At 36.9% G+C, this 17,589-nt stretch overlaps 2 protein-coding genes and 2 pseudogenes across 2 annotated transcripts; 1 reads left to right on the forward strand and 3 right to left on the reverse strand.

Annotated features, from left to right (window-relative positions):
• The first annotated feature begins 1,300 nt into the window (after positions 1–1,300).
• On the forward strand, positions 1,301–3,355 carry LOC115956457. Its single transcript, XM_031074831.1, has one exon. It carries the CDS (start codon positions 1,301–1,303, stop codon positions 3,353–3,355), a length of 2,055 nt encoding a protein of 684 aa, XP_030930691.1.
• A 2,316-nt stretch (positions 3,356–5,671) lies between these two features.
• LOC115954985 (plasma membrane ATPase 2-like) lies at positions 5,672–6,865 on the reverse strand. Its single transcript, XM_031072999.1, has 4 exons — positions 6,542–6,865; positions 6,183–6,215; positions 5,969–6,050; positions 5,672–5,763 (listed from the first exon to the last, which is right to left on the reverse strand). The coding sequence occupies exons 1-4, from the start codon at positions 6,647–6,649 to the stop codon at positions 5,684–5,686; spliced, it is 303 nt and encodes a 100-aa protein (XP_030928859.1). The 5' UTR covers positions 6,650–6,865; the 3' UTR covers positions 5,672–5,683.
• Positions 6,866–7,283: 418 nt separating this feature from the next.
• Positions 7,284–9,056, reverse strand: LOC115956458 (annotated as a pseudogene).
• Positions 9,057–12,625: 3,569 nt separating this feature from the next.
• LOC115956459 lies at positions 12,626–16,241 on the reverse strand (annotated as a pseudogene).
• Between the last annotated feature and the right edge of the window lie 1,348 nt (positions 16,242–17,589).

The raw sequence follows: 17,589 nt of genomic DNA on the forward strand, positions 1-17,589 counted from the left end.
TTTATTTAGGAATTGTCTGCCTCTATACAAGATGCAAACTTAAGAACCATTGATTTTGTTATAGGTAAATCATGTGGACGTTTACATTTTGTTTTTTCCAGTGAAACCTTTAAAGTCCCTAAAACTTTTTATAGTGGTGTAGCAGATTGAGTTTAGATGTGTATAGGTTAATATAGATGTGTATAGGCTAGTACAGGTTAATATAGGTTAGATGTGTATAGATGTGTATAAGTTAGTATAGATTAGTACAGGTTAATATAGATGTGTATGTGTGAACAAAATATTATGGAGCAGAGGTTCTCTTATTCATTTTTGAAGGGGCTTTTGCAATTATTTAGTCCCCCATTATCTTTTGCAATTTTGTATGTGTTAACAAAAATTGCGTTTGCAATTATCTTTTGCTTTACATGTGTTTACCTCTCATACCATGTTGCTGTAATTAGCCTCTTGTATATAGGAAGGATAGATGGATTTGTATATGTTCAATTGTTAAATATAGTCGTAATACACTAAGAAATGGCACGAAAAAATGTTCAGTTTGTATGTATGATGAAAAGCAACTTATAAAAGTTTCTTGGCCGCATTTTTTTATTAGAAAGTTAAAGACCTACTAAAAAGTTTGTTTTAGATCAGGGAACTTGAAAATGTTTGTTAACTAACATAGTAACTTGACTGTAACAGGTTCACAATGCCTGAAATTGATATAATCATATACCACGGTGGTCCGTTGAAGAATGCCAATGCAAACAAGGGATTGCCATTTGAAGGGCCGGGTATAAAGACCTATTATACCCAAATTGATCGTAGGTTGAAGACCCTTGACGAATTGAAGATGATGGTTATGGAAGAGTTGTGTAAGAACCCTGCTGTGCACAACATACACATTACTTATCGCATGCCAAATGAAATCCTGAAGCACCGGATTAATTACAAGTACATGGCGATAGAAGCAGACAAACATGTGAAGATCATGTTTGACAAGTTGGAGAGAATACCTGAAGTAACTAACATTGAGTTGTACATACAGTTGGAGCCACGTGCAGAAGTTGGTATTGAGGAAATCCAACAAACATAAACAAGTTTACAAGTTACAGTTCCAGATGCTCAATACCAGTATTTTACACATGTAGAGCATGCTGATGTTTATGCCGATGATGATGATGATGAGGATGAGGATGAGGATGAGAATGATGATGATTATGATGATGAGGATGAGGATGAGGATGAGGATGATGACTATGTTGATGAAAATATTGTCATTAACGGTGAAGATTTTGGCGATAGAGATGAGATTGAAGACATGATTGAACAAGGGGACTTTAGGGACTTTGAGAGGGACATTGATGACGATGAGACATTGGACGGTAGTCAACCTGATGCATACAATGTTCTTAGTGTCCAAAACATTACAGACACAATCCCTGTGTACTCACTACCTGCCTTGTCATTTTCTGAAAATACTTGGGAAAATTTATTTGATCCTTCACATATTGAGACACCATTTGTGTCTAGTTGGAGAGAGGGGATGAATTTGTGCAAAGGCTTGACTTTTGCCAATAAAATGGAGGTGCAACGCGTATTAACAAAGTGTGCCCTTAAGGAAAACAAACATTTTATGATCAGTAGGTCAACCACGACAAAACTTTGTGCGAAATGCGTTGATGAGTCATGCACGTGGTATGTCTGCGTAGTCATGAAGCCCAAGTTCCACAATCTATGGATGGTCACCGTGTACAAGGGTCCTCACACGTGTATATGGACTGGGGTGCGAAATGATGGTAGAATGATGAGTTGTAAATTTATTGCAGATGACATCCTTAAGAAGTTATGTGAGGATCACACTACCCCAATTAAGCATCTCAGATCTATGATAGAGTCGAAATATGAGGGACAAAAGCCTTCTTACTACAAGGTGTGGGATGCGAAACAAAAGGCGATTGGGAAGATGTTTGGGAATTGGGAAGAGTCTTACCAAAGGTTGCAGAAGTTGCTAATGGCATATATTGATCAGGATCCGACTACGCAGGTGTTCTATCGTACCACATCCACCGGTGAAGATGACACAGTATTTTTGAATTATGTGTTTTGGTCTTTCGGTCCAAGCATTGATGGATTCAAATATTGCAAGCCGGTTATCAGTATTGATGGGACCCATCTGTATGGTAAATATCAGGGAAAGTTGTTGGTTGCAATGGCAACCGACGCTAACAACAAGGTATTCCCTCTTGCCTTTGCTATTGTGGATTCTGAGTCAGGGTCTAGTTGGAGGTGGTTTTTACAATGCCTCAGAGATGCGATTGGCCGCGTGATACCTACGAAAGGCATTTGCATAATTTCTGACCGACATCTCGGTATCAAAAACGCCATTGCAAACTGGCCTAGAAGGGATGATGGAAGAGCACTGGTATTTCATAGATATTGCCTTCGACATGTTGCTAGCAACTTTAACACACATTTTCAGAACTCGACTCTGAAGTCAGCGGCGTTGAAAGCCGGATATGCTAGTCAGGCAGTGAAATTTACCTCCATAATGGAGACCATTAAGCAGGCGGAAATTGAGGCCATTAGAAATAAGAAGAAGTTGACGGGGAAGGATGGCAAGGAAAAGAATCAAGATTATCTTCCATACACATACCTAATGAGCGAGTCTGTGGATATGTGGACCCAGTCACATGATGGTGGGAGACGTTTTGGGGCAATGACAACCAATATATCAGAGTGCTTCAATGGTGTATTGAAAGGTGCACGGGGCCTTCCTATTGCCGCGTTGGTTGAGTTCACTTGGAACAAACTTGTCAGTTATTTCCACGACCGTCGCAAAGAATACCTTTTTGAGTTCTCAGAGGGTAAGAAATGGAGTAAATATGCCTTCTCCAAGTGGGATGAGAATAAGAGTAAATCTGAGAAACATTATCTCAAGCCATTTAGCAATGAAGAGCTGATATTTCAAATAGTTACCCAACTCAACACGTGTAGTGCAGGAGGGGGAAACCACAGTTATGAAGTTCGGTTACAGGAAAGAACATGCAGTTGTGGGAAATGGCAAAACATAGGGATCCCGTGTTCACATGCAATCAGAGTATGTGACTATTTAAATATTGATTCGACCACATATATTCACCCGTGTTATGGTTTGAACAATGCCATTAACACTTATGAGCATGCATTTGTGGTTCCTAAGTCTCCGGCCTTGTGGAGGGATCCCATAGGGCCAAAGTGGTTGCCTAATCCAGCATTGTTGCGGGCCAAAGGTCGACCAGTGAAGTCGAGAATAAGGAATGAGATGGATGGAGTGAGGAATAAGGATCGAGAACCGAGATGGCGGAGGGAGGATGCAGATTTGATAGAGAGTTAGCCCAAGCAGACATGTGGACTGTGTCATGCTTCCGGGCATAACCGCAGAAAATGTCCGCAGTCCCATGGCGCTTCCACAAGCAGTCATGTTCCACACTAGGTAGGTAGATGGCAAATACTTATGCATCGGTTAAATATTTGTTGTTCATTCCATGTTGACCTAATGTTTACTATCTTTTCTCCTAATGTGATTACTCTACGTTTTTCAGGCATGCTTCCAAGGACGATGTTTTTGTTGTGTGGACAACCGATGTTAGGAAAAGTGACTACATTGTATTGGCTCTATGTGAACTTTTTGGTTTTTGTTGAATGTGCTTGTAAATCTCTATTCAATGTATGCCTACGAAGATTGTGATTTCAGTAGTATGGTTAGAACTGCAAATTATGCGTGGTTGGGCATGTTTAGAATGTTGATATTGAGAATGCCTTTTCTTGCGATGTAACTGCATTTTGCATTGTAAAACCATGTTCATACAGAGAGCGTAGAAGTTTCAGTAGTTTCGTTTGATGTAATCTACGTGTATTTACATTCTTAGCTTCTTTGCCTCTAAATGAGTGTTTATGGATTATATTCGTAGTTTATCTATCTTTGCTTCTCACCAGGTGCATGCACACGTTTCAGTTTCTGGTTTGTCTGCATAACCAGGAAAAAAGAAAAAAAAATCCCCAGTCAATGATTCCTGGAATGAGTAGAGGAAAACAGAGCAAAACAAAAAAAAATAAAAAAATTTCCAAAGAACTCGAGTCTATGAAACTCGAGTTCCACTGGAAAAAACAGAGGAAAACAGAGCAACCCTCCTGGACCTCTCTGAGTAAACAGAGCAAAACCAATAAAAAAAAATTTCCAGTGGAACTCGAGTCTATGAAACTCGAGTTCCACTGGAAAAAACAGAGCAAAACAGAGCAACCCTATTGGACCTCTCTGAGTAAACAAAGCAAAACGAAGGAAAAAAATTTTCTAGGGGAACTCGAGGCTATGAAACTCGAGTTCCACTGGAAAAAACAGAGCAGCTTATTGGACCTCTCGGAGTAAACAGAGCGAAACAAAGAAATAAATGAAATCTAGAACTCGAGTCTATGAAACTCGAGTTTCAGTATTTGATTCTCGAGTTTTATAGACTCGAGTTCCCCTAGGAAATTTTTTATTTTATTTATTTAATTTTGTTAAATAAAGGAACTCGAGTCTTATAGACTCGAGTTCCATGAGGATTGAAAATTTTTTATTTTATTTATTTAATTTTGTTAAAATTTTTTATTTTATTTATTTAATTTTGTTAAAGAGAGGAACTCGAGTGTTATAGACTCGAGTTCCATGAGGATTGAAATTTTTTTATTTTTTTTATTTAATTTTGTTAAAATTTTTTATTTTATTTATTTAATTTTGTTAAAGAGAGGAACTCGAGTGTTATAGACTCGAGTTCCATGAGGATTGAAATTTTTTTATTTTTTTTATTTAATTTTGTTAAAATTTTTTATTTTATTTATTTAATTTTGTTAAAGAGAGGAACTCGAGTCTAGTTCCATGAGGATTGAAAATTTTTTATTTTTTTTATTTAATTTTGTTAAAGGTGACAATTGTTGTTCTTCTCTAGAAATTAGCTTTTTAGAACTTTTGAAGGGAAAAAGTTCTGTTTATGTTTTGTAATTTTGTTTTTAACCACTTGGCCTCCTTTTATGTGGAGTAGATGTGTACACTGGGATTTTTTTATTTTTATTTTTCTTTTTAACTTTAATTGATTGAGCTCCTGTGTTACCCAAACCCCAATGCCAATACTATTAACTCTAAATTATATAATAAATACACGTTTCATAAATGGTCCTCCTCATGGAAGTAGCTTTTGCCGCACTCAGTCTTCAATTAATTGGAATCACCGGCTCCTATATTGTTATGCCTTCCAGCTAGCATTATTGCTAGGTTATATTTAGATACTTTGCATATGACTGATCATTTTAAATTCATATATACTCTAGATTCGATTATGAAATTTTAAAATTTTTATGCGCATTGTAACCTGTAGATGCATTGCATTGAATAAACTATTCCACTCCATAACACCAAATGAGTGCTTTTGACAATATAGTGAAATGATCTTAACTCCAAATAATATGAGACACAAGGTTTTGATCCAAAAAATGTGTCAACTACATAGTTCTCTCGTTACAAAACATATAATTCCTGCCAATCAAGGCTTAAATATCCACATCTCAATACAGTGTTCTCTCTATACAAAATTTGCAATCACACTAAGAAATGGCACGGAAAAGAAAGTTATCCACCCTTTTAAGACGGTAACCAAACCAAGATATGGTGGCAATGACAATGTTGGTCTCAAATCCCCCCATTCAACTTCCAACTGTCACGCATTGGAGATGGCTTTACTAGGTCCTTTGAAATCGTCATGATGGTACCTAATACAAATCACAAACAGAATTTTATCACATTTCCCATATAATGCAAAAACAAAAATCTATCATTCATATATTTATCAATTTAATTAATTATATAGTTTTTGCAAACTATTTAGTTTCTTTACAAAGAAAACGAGGCCAAGAATACTAGCTAAGTAATAGAAAAAATAAATAAATATTTGCAAGAGCCTCTTTGAAATCATACCATCATTCAGTATTGCGATTATCAGAAGCATGAAAGGTGGGAACTTATCTTCCCATATCAAAGCTAGAAGCACAAAACCAAGCTGCAAAAAGGTTGCGTTAACGAATTATAAGAAAGTTGAAACCAAAAAGCAAGAATTAAACCTTTAGCCAGCCCAGCTAGTGAAAATGAACTAAACAATATCAGTTTTAAATGCAAAATACTCCTAGCTTACCAATGTCCTTATGGTTATGGAGACAGCATATATCTGTATATTCATGCAAGCTAATTAGTTTTACCATTAAACAAAAAATATATACAAACAAAACTATGGAAAAAACACATGACAACTTATGTGTAACAATCATGTTTGGTACTACAAAAGTTTCTGATATATTTTGCATGCTTATTGCGTAGACATAAAAATGACAAGTAACAACTTCAAGTCTAGGAATCAACCTTCCAGGGTGATATTGAGAAGCAAGTTCTTGTTTGAGATTATGAAATGGGAAAAGCACTTGCTTTTCAGCGTACGATCCTGAATTTGAAGGAGGTTCACACTTTAGATGGATATCAAATGTAAATCCAACTTACATTATTTATGTCTTTATCAATTTTTCCCTGGTCGATGCATCTTCTGGCGCTCATGCATACGGTGCTGAAGCAAATGCATCTTCTGCATCGAATGTTGACAAGCTTCATCAAGAAATCTCAGTTCGTTCAGCAGTAGTCATAATTCCATTGATTATTGTGTGGACACACACACATATTCCTTGGAGTATTTTCTAGAAAATCCATAGAGGAGGTACAAGAGAAGAAGATGTTGCTGGAAAAGCTACAAGTCAGAATGAATGAAGCAGAAGCAAAGGCCAACAAGCTTAAAGTGTCATTGGAGAATCTATGTGGTATACTAACAAGGTTTTTACATTTCATATTTTGTTTTTATTATAAATAATTCCAATCATTGAGGACATTTTTCTTCCATAATAATATGTTAGAGCTGAATCAGACGATGGGAAATATCTATCGTAGGAAAAAGCAGAACATGATCTGATAAAGCTTGAACAAGCCCTGCATGATGAAGAAGCGGTCTGCCTTCTTTTCCTGGACTCTTCACCTTCCAATGCTTCAAGAGGGTTGATATAACAGTGATATCTGTGCCTACAAATAAAGCAATAATTCTAATCAAAACCCAATGCAATTGAAATTTTGAATATGTATGTCATAATAGTGTTTTTTTTTCAAAACATTGAATGTAATATTTGCCTAAAACAAGTATGTTTCTCAATGAAGGAATACAACTGGCTGCAACGTCGTAGTACTAAGTGCACAAAACTTAGTTATATTTGTGGGGTTTTTCACTGGTTAAGCTTGAACCCGCAACTACTTTTGGTGAAAGGCACTTGTCATTGCAACAAGGCTTGACCACTAGTGCAACTGCTAATTCAGACCACTACAGCAAGGCTTGATTGAAGGCACGATTTATATGTGCAACTGCTAATTCTCACTGTTAACATTTTCAAAACGCATTATTAAAAGAAATTAATTTTAAAAGCCAATCGACCATACCTTAACCCTTTTCAAAAGATCTTTTGCATTATTGTCATGCTTGAAGTGTTCTCTTACACGCTACAAATAGACAGAACAAAGATGGTAGAGCACAGAATTTAGGAATTTGATGATTTATAGGGTCCCTTGAGCATACTTTGCAATAGCCTCATAGTGTCCAAAAATTCACCCTATGTTTGGATGGGGCAGTTCCAAACATACCCTAAAGGATGTGGGCCAATGAATTAGAGCTAAATGGATAAAAGGAAACAACATACCTCTAGTATTTTATTGAAAGCCTTTGCCAAGGCTGTTTTAATATCAGCTCGATGTAGCGAAGCCACTTTCATAGTAAGCAACCAATTCTTCAAAGCTTTCGAACCTCTTGGATTGTAGAGAAAATTTACATTGCAAGAAAACAATCTGAGTTACTATTCCCAATGGAAAATGATTTTCGAAAAATGGCGCAAGCAACTATAGGTCTATTCTTAAGGAGCATGGACTTTGAACAAGATGCAAGGGTTGACATGCATGTGAAAAGGCAGATGTTGTACCATTAACTACATAAAATAAGTAAAGCTTTCATAATAAAATCCTTACGACTTACTTGTCACCACCATTCTTTGCACTGCGCTCTACTACAAACTTTTTAAACCAAGGTAAAATGAGGTACTTCACATACTCCAAGCATGGATTCCCTTCCACAATATCTGGAGGACAGTATGCCCTCTTTATCTTCAAATTTACTTTCGCCTACAACATGGAGGCAGACTAAATCTAAGGTTAACCTAGTTTATAATCCAGTATCATTATGCTATGCACAACTAATAAAGAAAACACTATGTAGCCCCCTATATGGCAATTTGATACCCCTATACATGCACCCTACCTCGTCATCTTCCATAAAAGTTGAAGATAGTGGATCACTTTTCGACATCTTCTCCTGACCTTGTTGTAAACTGGGTAACATGTTTGTAAATTACCAGTAAGCAAAACAAATAAAGACCACACATAAGCACATTGCATGCATGGGTAGAAAATTTGTGCTGCAGTGAACTCGTCCTCATCACTTCGACCCATAATGTGACCACACCTGCAGCAAAATATAATAGAAGTAAAAATAATGACTACATCACCAGCATATTAAAGTAATAATAATAATCATCATACCATAATTCACGTTTTTATCCTTGAAACCGTATTCCTTTGTGCTATATCCATCACAAGAGGCTAGTACTCATGAGCTTGATTCGGTTTATCTCGTTCGACGACCGCAGAAACTCCACCTTCCCTCCATCAGTATCCATCCCAACGGCCTTCCAAATCTGAATGAGGTAGCGCCCAACAACATCAATTTTCTTCAACTGACCTCTCAGTAGATTGGTTAGCTGGGCAAACCAATCTACAATCCATATTTTCACTCTACACCCAGCAGATGTCAACTTGTTCACATTTATTTCTAATAAAAACAAAATATGAAATGTAAAAACCTTGTTAGTATACCACATAGATTCTCCAATGACACTTTAAGCTTGTTGGCCTTTGCTTCTGCTTCATTCATTCTGACTTGTAGCTTTTCCAGCAACATCTTCTTCTCTTGTACATCCTCTTTGGATTTTCTTGAAAATACTCCAAGGAATATGTGTGTGTGTCCACACAATAATCAATGGAATTATGACTACTGCTGAACGAACTAAGATTTCTTGATGAAGCTCGTCAACATTCGATGCAGAAGATGCATTTGCTTCAGCACCGTATGCATGAGCGCCAGAAGATGCATCGAGCAGGAAAAATTTGATAAAATTTAAAGGACCTGCATAGTCCAGCCCATAACAGACCTGCAGATTCTAGCCCATAAAGGACCTGCATTTGGGAAGTTAAAGGAATAAAGTTTAAAACAAATTTATGCAATAGGTCTTCCATGAAATAAGAAAAATCAAAAGAATTTAGTTATTACATAATAATGCAATAAGTATGGGATAAAAATTATGTTACGAACAAAGTAATAAGCAATAGCCACTGTAGCACATACACCAATTATGTTAGTGATCTCGAACAGAAATGAAGATTACAAAATTAAAAACATCCTCTAATCCAATCAATTGACAAGTCGCTCATCTAGGAAGTTGTACTGCACATAAGGAAATAACCTAAGAAATAACACCTAAGATACAATATCTGGAAGACTAAAATTTTGTAGTATTTTTGTATTTTTATTTTTTATTTTTTACAATTCAAGCCACAAACGAATCCTAAATTTTAGGATTTCAGATTCTCTACTAATGGCCTATTGGACCAGCACAGTTTCCCATTGCATTGAAAATAAAATAAATAAATAAAATGTATTAGGATTTTAGAATCCTAAATTATCTTTGTGTTTTACATTTCTTTTTTAACATTCGTTATTATGTTCCACGGTTGAGATTCAGGATTTTGGATTGTGCAATATTGTTAAGGATAAATTGCTATGTTTAAGAATAACAATATCCAATAGAGTTTTGGTGAAAAATAAATGCATTACTTTTATTGTTTCAGTTAATCAATTGTGATCCTTGAACGTTGCGTTGATAATTTTTTTACAATTTCAAGCAAAAAAAAAAAAATTTTCCAAAACCCATGTTTAGGTAATTTCATTCCTAAAAGTTTGCCTATTATTTAGAAGCCATTTTGGCTATGATTTTATAAATATAACTTTAAAGAGAAGAGGAAAAAAAAACGTTTTTACATTTTTACCCGGTATTTTTATTCCTAAAATTTTGCCTATTATTTAGAAGCAATTTTCTCCATGATTTTACAATTTTATCTTTAAAGGAAAAAAATTTAAATAAAAAAAACCCCCGCATTTTAGGTTTTTACCCGTAAAAGTTAGTCTATTCTTTACTAATAATTGTTCCATTTTTATCTACTTCCAGTGTGCCTATTGTGGTGTATTTGGAGGGAGCGTAATTGGCGTACTTTTGAGGATAGGGACAAGTCCGATGACCAGTTGCTCGCTTATTTTAGTGGCTCTCTTTTTGATTGGTCTAGGGGTTGGGGACTCACCTCTAGTGATTCTATCCCTATGTTCCGTAGTTCTCTTCTCTGTAATTAATATGCTCTTTGTTGTCTCCGTTTGTTTTCTTGTTTGAGTTATCTCATTGTCTCTCTTTTTTGTTTGTTTCCTTCTCTGTATTGTCTGTTCTGCCTTGTGTTTTCATGAGGTAGCTTTTAATATATATCTTTCTTACTTATCAAAAAAAATAAAAATAATTGTTCCATTTTTTCTCAATTTGTGGCAATTTATTTATTAATTTTAATTTTTGTTTACAAATCTATTAGTAATATGTATATAATGGTCAATCACTCTCCTTTGCCTATATATTGTATGCTTCGAAATAGAGGTCACTGCAATATAATTAACTGATATGTGATACTTATCCAAATTGCACAATTTGTATTTGTTGTATACAAGATCATACTCATCCAAATTCCACAGTTGTTGTCTTCTAATATTGTAATCAAAAGAGTGACAGTAATATTGCAATAAAAAAGAATAAGAAAAGCAATGACTAAGCTTTAACCTACAATAAAAAGAGGAAGTAGTTGATTTGGAGGGAACATTACACCTTCGCCCAGGCTCTTCCTCACCAAATTCTTTGCGAAATTCCCTAAACAACTTGTCTTCAATTCTTTTTTGTTTTCAGACTTGGAACCATCACCCATCATGCCGTAGTCGATGAATTTGACTGCACGACTGGTAAATACGTGGTACAATTCGTCCAGATTGGGTTTCTCCATTCTCTTCTTCTGTGCAAGATAAAACCATTAGCGAAGAAAAGTTACTGACCTTAAAATGTCAAATGCTGAAGAGCATAACTAACAGAAACGTATTAGCACATTCTACAAAATTGCATTATAAGGCTATTACAAGTCTAAAACACGTAAGGTAAGAAAACTTAACAAATGTTTTTTCCTTCCCAAATCATAACTGCTTTGAATTTTTGCTCAACCGAAATTGTTTGGTATGCACTTTTAACTTCAGCTTGAACCCTCTTCAACCCAATACAAAATACACCTCATTTCAAGTATTGAAATAGAAATCGATTGATAAAAAAAGTACATGGAAAATTGTCCTGCAATTAGCCAATGAGGTAAAGATCCTAACAACATGAAAACATGAAAAGGCAAGGGATGTATATAAATGTAATCCCTTTGCTACTACATATCAAAGAGGTTCAGCTGTTCATGTGCTAGAAGGCCCAGAATGAAAGATTCCAATACCATGGTTTACTGATATAGGCCACTACCGATTGAGCTCAATCCAGATTAAATATAAATATATAAAGATTAAAAATATATAGGAGTAAATCTTGGTTATAATAATGTTGTTTTTACTTAAAGTTAGTTTATAGGTATCTCAGTTCATCAAGGTCCGCACCTTGCTTGATTATAAAGAATGCTTCATGACATACATCGCCCTTATTCAACATTGTAGTCTAGTGTAATCATAAATGAAAACAAACCTTTATGTCAAAGTACATAAAATCAGTCTTAGGATAAGATCCAGATGTGAGAAATGAAGCATTTATTTGATTTTGTGTAGTTCACATGGGTTCTTTAAGACCTCTGGATTCTTTAAATGTCAAATGTCTTACATCTGGATTAAAATTAGAGAAAATTGGGGGGATTTAAATGGAAGGGGATCCTTTTCCATCCCATCAAATGTATATGCTAAAACAAACCAGAATCAAATTCATGGTCTTCTCATATTTGATATTCAAATTTTATTATGTTAAATACACCAGAACCATCTCATGGTCTTCTAATTTTTTAAGTATTGAAATCTTTAAACCTTTCACTTAGTAATAAATCAATTGGCTTAGAAGAAATTATCCTCCTTTTTTTATGAAAAATAAGACATTATACTTCTACAAAGTATTGAAAGGCTATTTGCAATCACTTCATTATCTCGGACAGTGAACTTCTGAATAAATAAACTGTGCCACTTCCTTTATATGAAATAACAAGATATGACTAGACGTGATCAGAGGTGAGTTTTCCCAACACATTAGGGTATCAGGGAAAAAAAGACTATATTTAATTTGCAAGCACTGTTGATAAAAATAAAAATAAAAAAAATAAAAAGTTCAACTAAAGAGATGAAGTGCTAGACAACCAACTTGTAATAAAGCTGTTGGAAACAGCTTCCACATATCCTGTCATTGACTGTGCCTTTGTTCTGATTATCTTAGCTTTTTCAACAGAATCCTCAGGCCAGTCAATTTTGGCAATATCCTCATCAGCAACTTCATCCTGAACTTTGCTAGCATTAGAAAGAATGGATTTACCAAGCATCAACAGTTGAGAAACAGCAAAATAGCACATTTCTGAGAGTCTCTGCAAAAAATATATATATAAATAATAATTTCATTTTTAACTACCAACAATAAAAATTAAGCAACCATATTGAAAATAAGAGATTTGGGTCACATGTTTCCAATAAGATCCCTAATATCTACATACATGAACTCCCTCTGAGTGAAGCGAGTCTATTCTGCCAGCAGTCCTTTGGATCATATCATTAACAGCTACTCCTGCTAATGCATTAGTGAACCTGGAATATTGAAAGCAATAATTGCAGCATAGTGAAAACGGTGTTTACCAAGGTCATGGAGAATTTCATTAACAGTAACCCAGCTGGTACTATAGGACAGAAAACTACACACCCTAAAATCCCTTATGTATGACAGAGGATTGAATAACCACTAGACTAAAAGTAGCTTCTTCTTTTTTGATAAATTTGATAGTTAGAATGGGGACTCTTGGCACTACAAAGCTAGTCTAAAACTAACAATCTTGCACTATCTAATTTCTAAAGCATTCAACTGTCCCCAATTCCACCATTTAACTATATGTTTCCCGTATGTGTTGATCCATGCCAAATGTCAAATCAATGTGATGTTGAAACAGACTGAATCCAAAGATAAATTTCTTTAAAGAAACTTCAATTTTGAGTACAATATGGACAAGACAGCTCCCAATTCCAATTACCTAATAGTTGAGAAGGGAAATTGGCACAGAGTAATGACATATTCTAAAAATGGGCTTAGTGAAAAATGTATCACACAAAAAGTCATTATGTGGTATAAAAATGTCCACAGATTTACAGCTGGTATAATTTGATCCTGGCTTTGTGTTTGCACAAAATGTAGAACTTGAGGGGAAAAGAAGTCAGAATAAACAAGAGACTTAGAGGTTTTTTTTTTTTTGATAAGTAATAAGAAAAAGAGACTTCGAGGATTTTATAAAGCAACAGTGATTACAACATGCAGTCATATCAGCTATACAAGATTTGGAAATTAGATAATGGGAACTAAATGAAAAATCATATATAAGTGCAAGCTGAAGCAAGACAACTAACAAACCAGTGCAGAATCACATGCAACATCCATTAACTGTTGGGAAGATGATAACTTGACAAGAAATTTACCCCACAGCCATGTCAGCAGCCTTGCTAACACTTGAGTCATGTAATTTCTTCATCTCATCATCACTTCCCTCAACCCCAGTCTCTACTTTCTTCCCTTTGACTGTCTCTACACCATTTCCATCCATTTCAGTACTCAAACTAAAAATTTGCTGGACCTGTTTAAGCTTCCCATCAAATGCAGGTCTCTGTTCCGATGATAATTTTGCTTTTCTTCGGTTACATAACAGGCCATGATGGTTGGACAATGCCTCCAGCTCCTGCCAGTATTAAACTTTAACAATTTCAATGATACTATTGTTTTAACTATCAAAATTCAACTCCAAAGTTAAGAAAATGACCTCCAACTGTTCTGGACCTCCATATATGTAGAAGCATCGATCAAATGTCACTTCCTCGTACAACTGATCCTCATCAGTTTGTTGTTCAGTTTCTTTTGAATTCTTCTCAACTTCAATACCAGTTTCAGTAATTACTTCGAAATAGTCTCCTTGCCTACAAGTTCAACCACTTGCATTCCCTTTGCTGTAAAAGCTTTCCCAGTCTGTAACATTGAAGGTAAGGAATAAGCAATTTGGCAACATTGATAAGCAACATGGTATGGATCATCACATTCATGCAAACCTCTAATATTGACGGTGCAACAGAGCCAGGTGCTGGTAATCCACCATGCTGAATAGATTCTGCCAGGTTAACAGCAGAAACCACTTAAATTTATTATATATTAAAAATAAACTTTTGCAGCACAATGCCATTAAACTAATCAAATTGGTTGAAGAAAAATATAATCAACCTCCAACCCCCCAAAAAATGGATCTGATAACTCAACCAGTTCACCTAAAAACCCTAATTTCCAAAAACTAATTACATTGTCCAAGCATTCAAATAAAAATCCAAACTAGTGCAGCACAATGCGACTCAACGCAGTAATGCATATTGAGAAGTCAATATTATGGTCCAATTCCATGACTTTAGCACTTACTCAAGGTTCACCAATTTTGTGTTTTTTAGCCCTCGTGTAATGTTTTGGTGGGGGAGGAGGCTACGGGGCATCAACCTTAGGGTCATCATCGTGCTGCAAATTCCATTAGATGCATGCAATCAATATTCGATATAATGGTAAGAATAAAGTGAAGTAGAAAATATATTATTACATTCAAATGAAAGTTATCATACCATAGCAGGGCCTCCGTGTCCTATTTTGTGTCCACCTGTCCCACAAGTCGGTGCTCTTCTACTGCGTTGCGGTCTACCTCGTGGGGGTGAGGGCTTATGAGGGGGATGCTCGTCCGGTACATCAGTATGTGGCTCTACAGTGTCAATCCCAACCGGAGGTCCTAGAGGGTCAGATGAGGATGCGGTAGGTGGGTAATCCTGCTCTATGTAGAGGCCAGGAGTGGGTGCACTAGAGCCGGTGTGTGGGTATGAGGGTGTCTCGGGGAGTATAGGAGGGGTGACATTTTGGTCAATACTGACATCAAAATTGGGCTGCGAAGGTGGGCTGGGTGAAGGGACCTCGGGCTGAGGAGATGCCTGCGGGATGGGTGGAGGCATCTCAAGAGTAGTTACAACCCGAGGGGTTGTTGCACGCCGACCACGGCCCCTGACTGCACTTGTGCTTGGGGTTGCTGTAGCAGGCCGAAGACGACCCCTAGCTGCGCTTGTGCTTGGGCTTGTAGTAGCACGATGACCACGGGTCGGTGTACTTACGGGTGCTACACTTGTGCTTGGGGTTGCAGCAGCTGCTAGTTCAGTCTCATCCCCATTGTTTGCATGCTCATTTACTGCAGGACCACCACCAAGGCCAGCCACATTATTTAGGACACGCCGGATATGGTTGTGAGCTTGGCTGCCTTCAGGAAGCATCGCCAACAGCGCTAAATGGCTTTGAATCTGAAACGGAGAAAGAACCAGTACAGTTAGACTTGAGACATTTATGTATCAATTAATGAATGAATAATATAATACTTATGAATCTACTCAAAACTAACAGTTCTATTAGAATACTATATGTATCAAAAACTATTTCATTACATGTCAGTCAAATCAAACCAGATTTGCTGAGAAATTCATAGAAATTGATTCTATGTTCATACATGTACTCAAGTAAAACGAAGTAGGCAATCAAATGTAAGTAGAACACATTACCATAATATCTAATTTAGCGCTGTTGCAGTCGACATACTTTTGAGTGACCGGACGGTACCAGACGTAATAGGCATGATTGCGGGGCATCTCACCAATCTGAGGAGGTGCATGACAAAGTTGTTGTCGTCTCATTTCCAAGGAAATGATATATGGTCGATGCTCCTCCCTCCAATTCTTTTCCACCTTCCCACGTAAGTCGATTTTATGCAGCCTATCATCGTAGACAACATGGTCAGGCCGCTCCTGTGCCAAGCCAAACTGTCGAAGGACACGGTCTGGGTGGTGTCTCTCTACTATACAAAAACACACAAGCGGCACCCTTGCTGTCCACGTATCCCTGGCTGCAACGCAGAACTCAGGAAGGTGGCCGAAGTGTGCCTCGTATGGCTGCCATACGATCTACGATAGAAAAAAAAAACAATTATCATAAAGCCTTCAAATGTGAAACAAGGGAAAATACATAGATAAAGGGTAAAACTAAAATTATAACAAAAGATATGTTAAAGGATGAAGCAATCATATTATTAACGGAGATGATCATAACCAAACAAATTTTTTTAATATTATTACCTGCTCTGGCTGCATTCTAACTAATAGCTCGCGATAGTGGACCAAGGCCATGCCGAATGGCCTACTCTTCGGGCTTGGCACCCGCACCCACCTACAATTACAAGCAAGCAAATAACATAAGAACAATAATACAATTTAGTTACTAATAAGAGTACATTCCAGAACACACTTGGTATCAGGAAAAGACTTACTTAGATGCAAGTGGAGCATATGGCCATGGGCCATAATCACATCCAGGTGGGGGCTCTATTCTCGGGCACAAGAATGGCAACCTTGCCCATGCCCAATACTGGACCAACGTGCACGCCCCACCAATCTGCGATGCCCCTTTCTCGCTTGCCCGACACAACTCCCTATATAACCAGGCCAGGCAACCACTACCCCAACTATATTGTGGCGGATCACGAAGGTTACGCAGGACCTCTAGGAACATCAAATGCACCCTATCTCCTGACTTGTCCATGAAAAGTTTGTCCCCTATTAGCGCTAAAATATAGCACCGGGCATACCGGTGTATCTGCATCTCCGTTGCGTCATGAGGCAATGGCGCTGCAACGGCCTCAACAAGTCGGCTGATGAGAATTCTTTGCCCCACCAATGTTTTATTGTCATTCGGCGGACTAAAACCCAGCAACTCCGTACACAATTGCCTCCAACCCCCATCATGCACCACAGCAGTCGGCCCAACCAATACGTCACCGTCTATAGGAAGTCCGAAAATTACCTCCACATCTTGTAGGGTGATTGTCATCTCACCATGTGGAAGATGGAAAGTATGAGTCTCCGGCCGCCATCGCTCAACTAGGGCCGATATTAGACAATTATCTATCTCTCTTGAAGGGGCTCTAAATAATCCTTCTAGCCTTAGCAATTTGATAATATCAATGACTCGATTATCTTCCATCTGAAC

The sequence above is a fragment of the Quercus lobata genome, chromosome 8, assembly GCF_001633185.2.
Source record: "Quercus lobata isolate SW786 chromosome 8, ValleyOak3.0 Primary Assembly, whole genome shotgun sequence".
In the NCBI taxonomy this organism is placed as follows: domain Eukaryota; kingdom Viridiplantae; phylum Streptophyta; class Magnoliopsida; order Fagales; family Fagaceae; genus Quercus; species Quercus lobata.

Excerpts from the sequence above, each read along its gene's own strand:
- LOC115956457 (XM_031074831.1), top strand. The coding sequence starts at position 1,301 with ATGATTGAACAAGGGGACTTTAGGGACTTTGAGAGGGACATTGATGAC.
- LOC115954985 (XM_031072999.1), bottom strand. The coding sequence starts at position 6,649 with ATGAAGCTTGTCAACATTCGATGCAGAAGATGCATTTGCTTCAGCACC. Across the intron at positions 6,216-6,541 it reads TTGATAAAGACATAAATAAT|ATATATGCTGTCTCCATAAC; the intron begins GTAAGTTGGATT and ends ATGAATATACAG. Across the intron at positions 6,051-6,182 it reads CCATAACCATAAGGACATTG|CTTGGTTTTGTGCTTCTAGC; the intron begins GTAAGCTAGGAG and ends ACCTTTTTGCAG.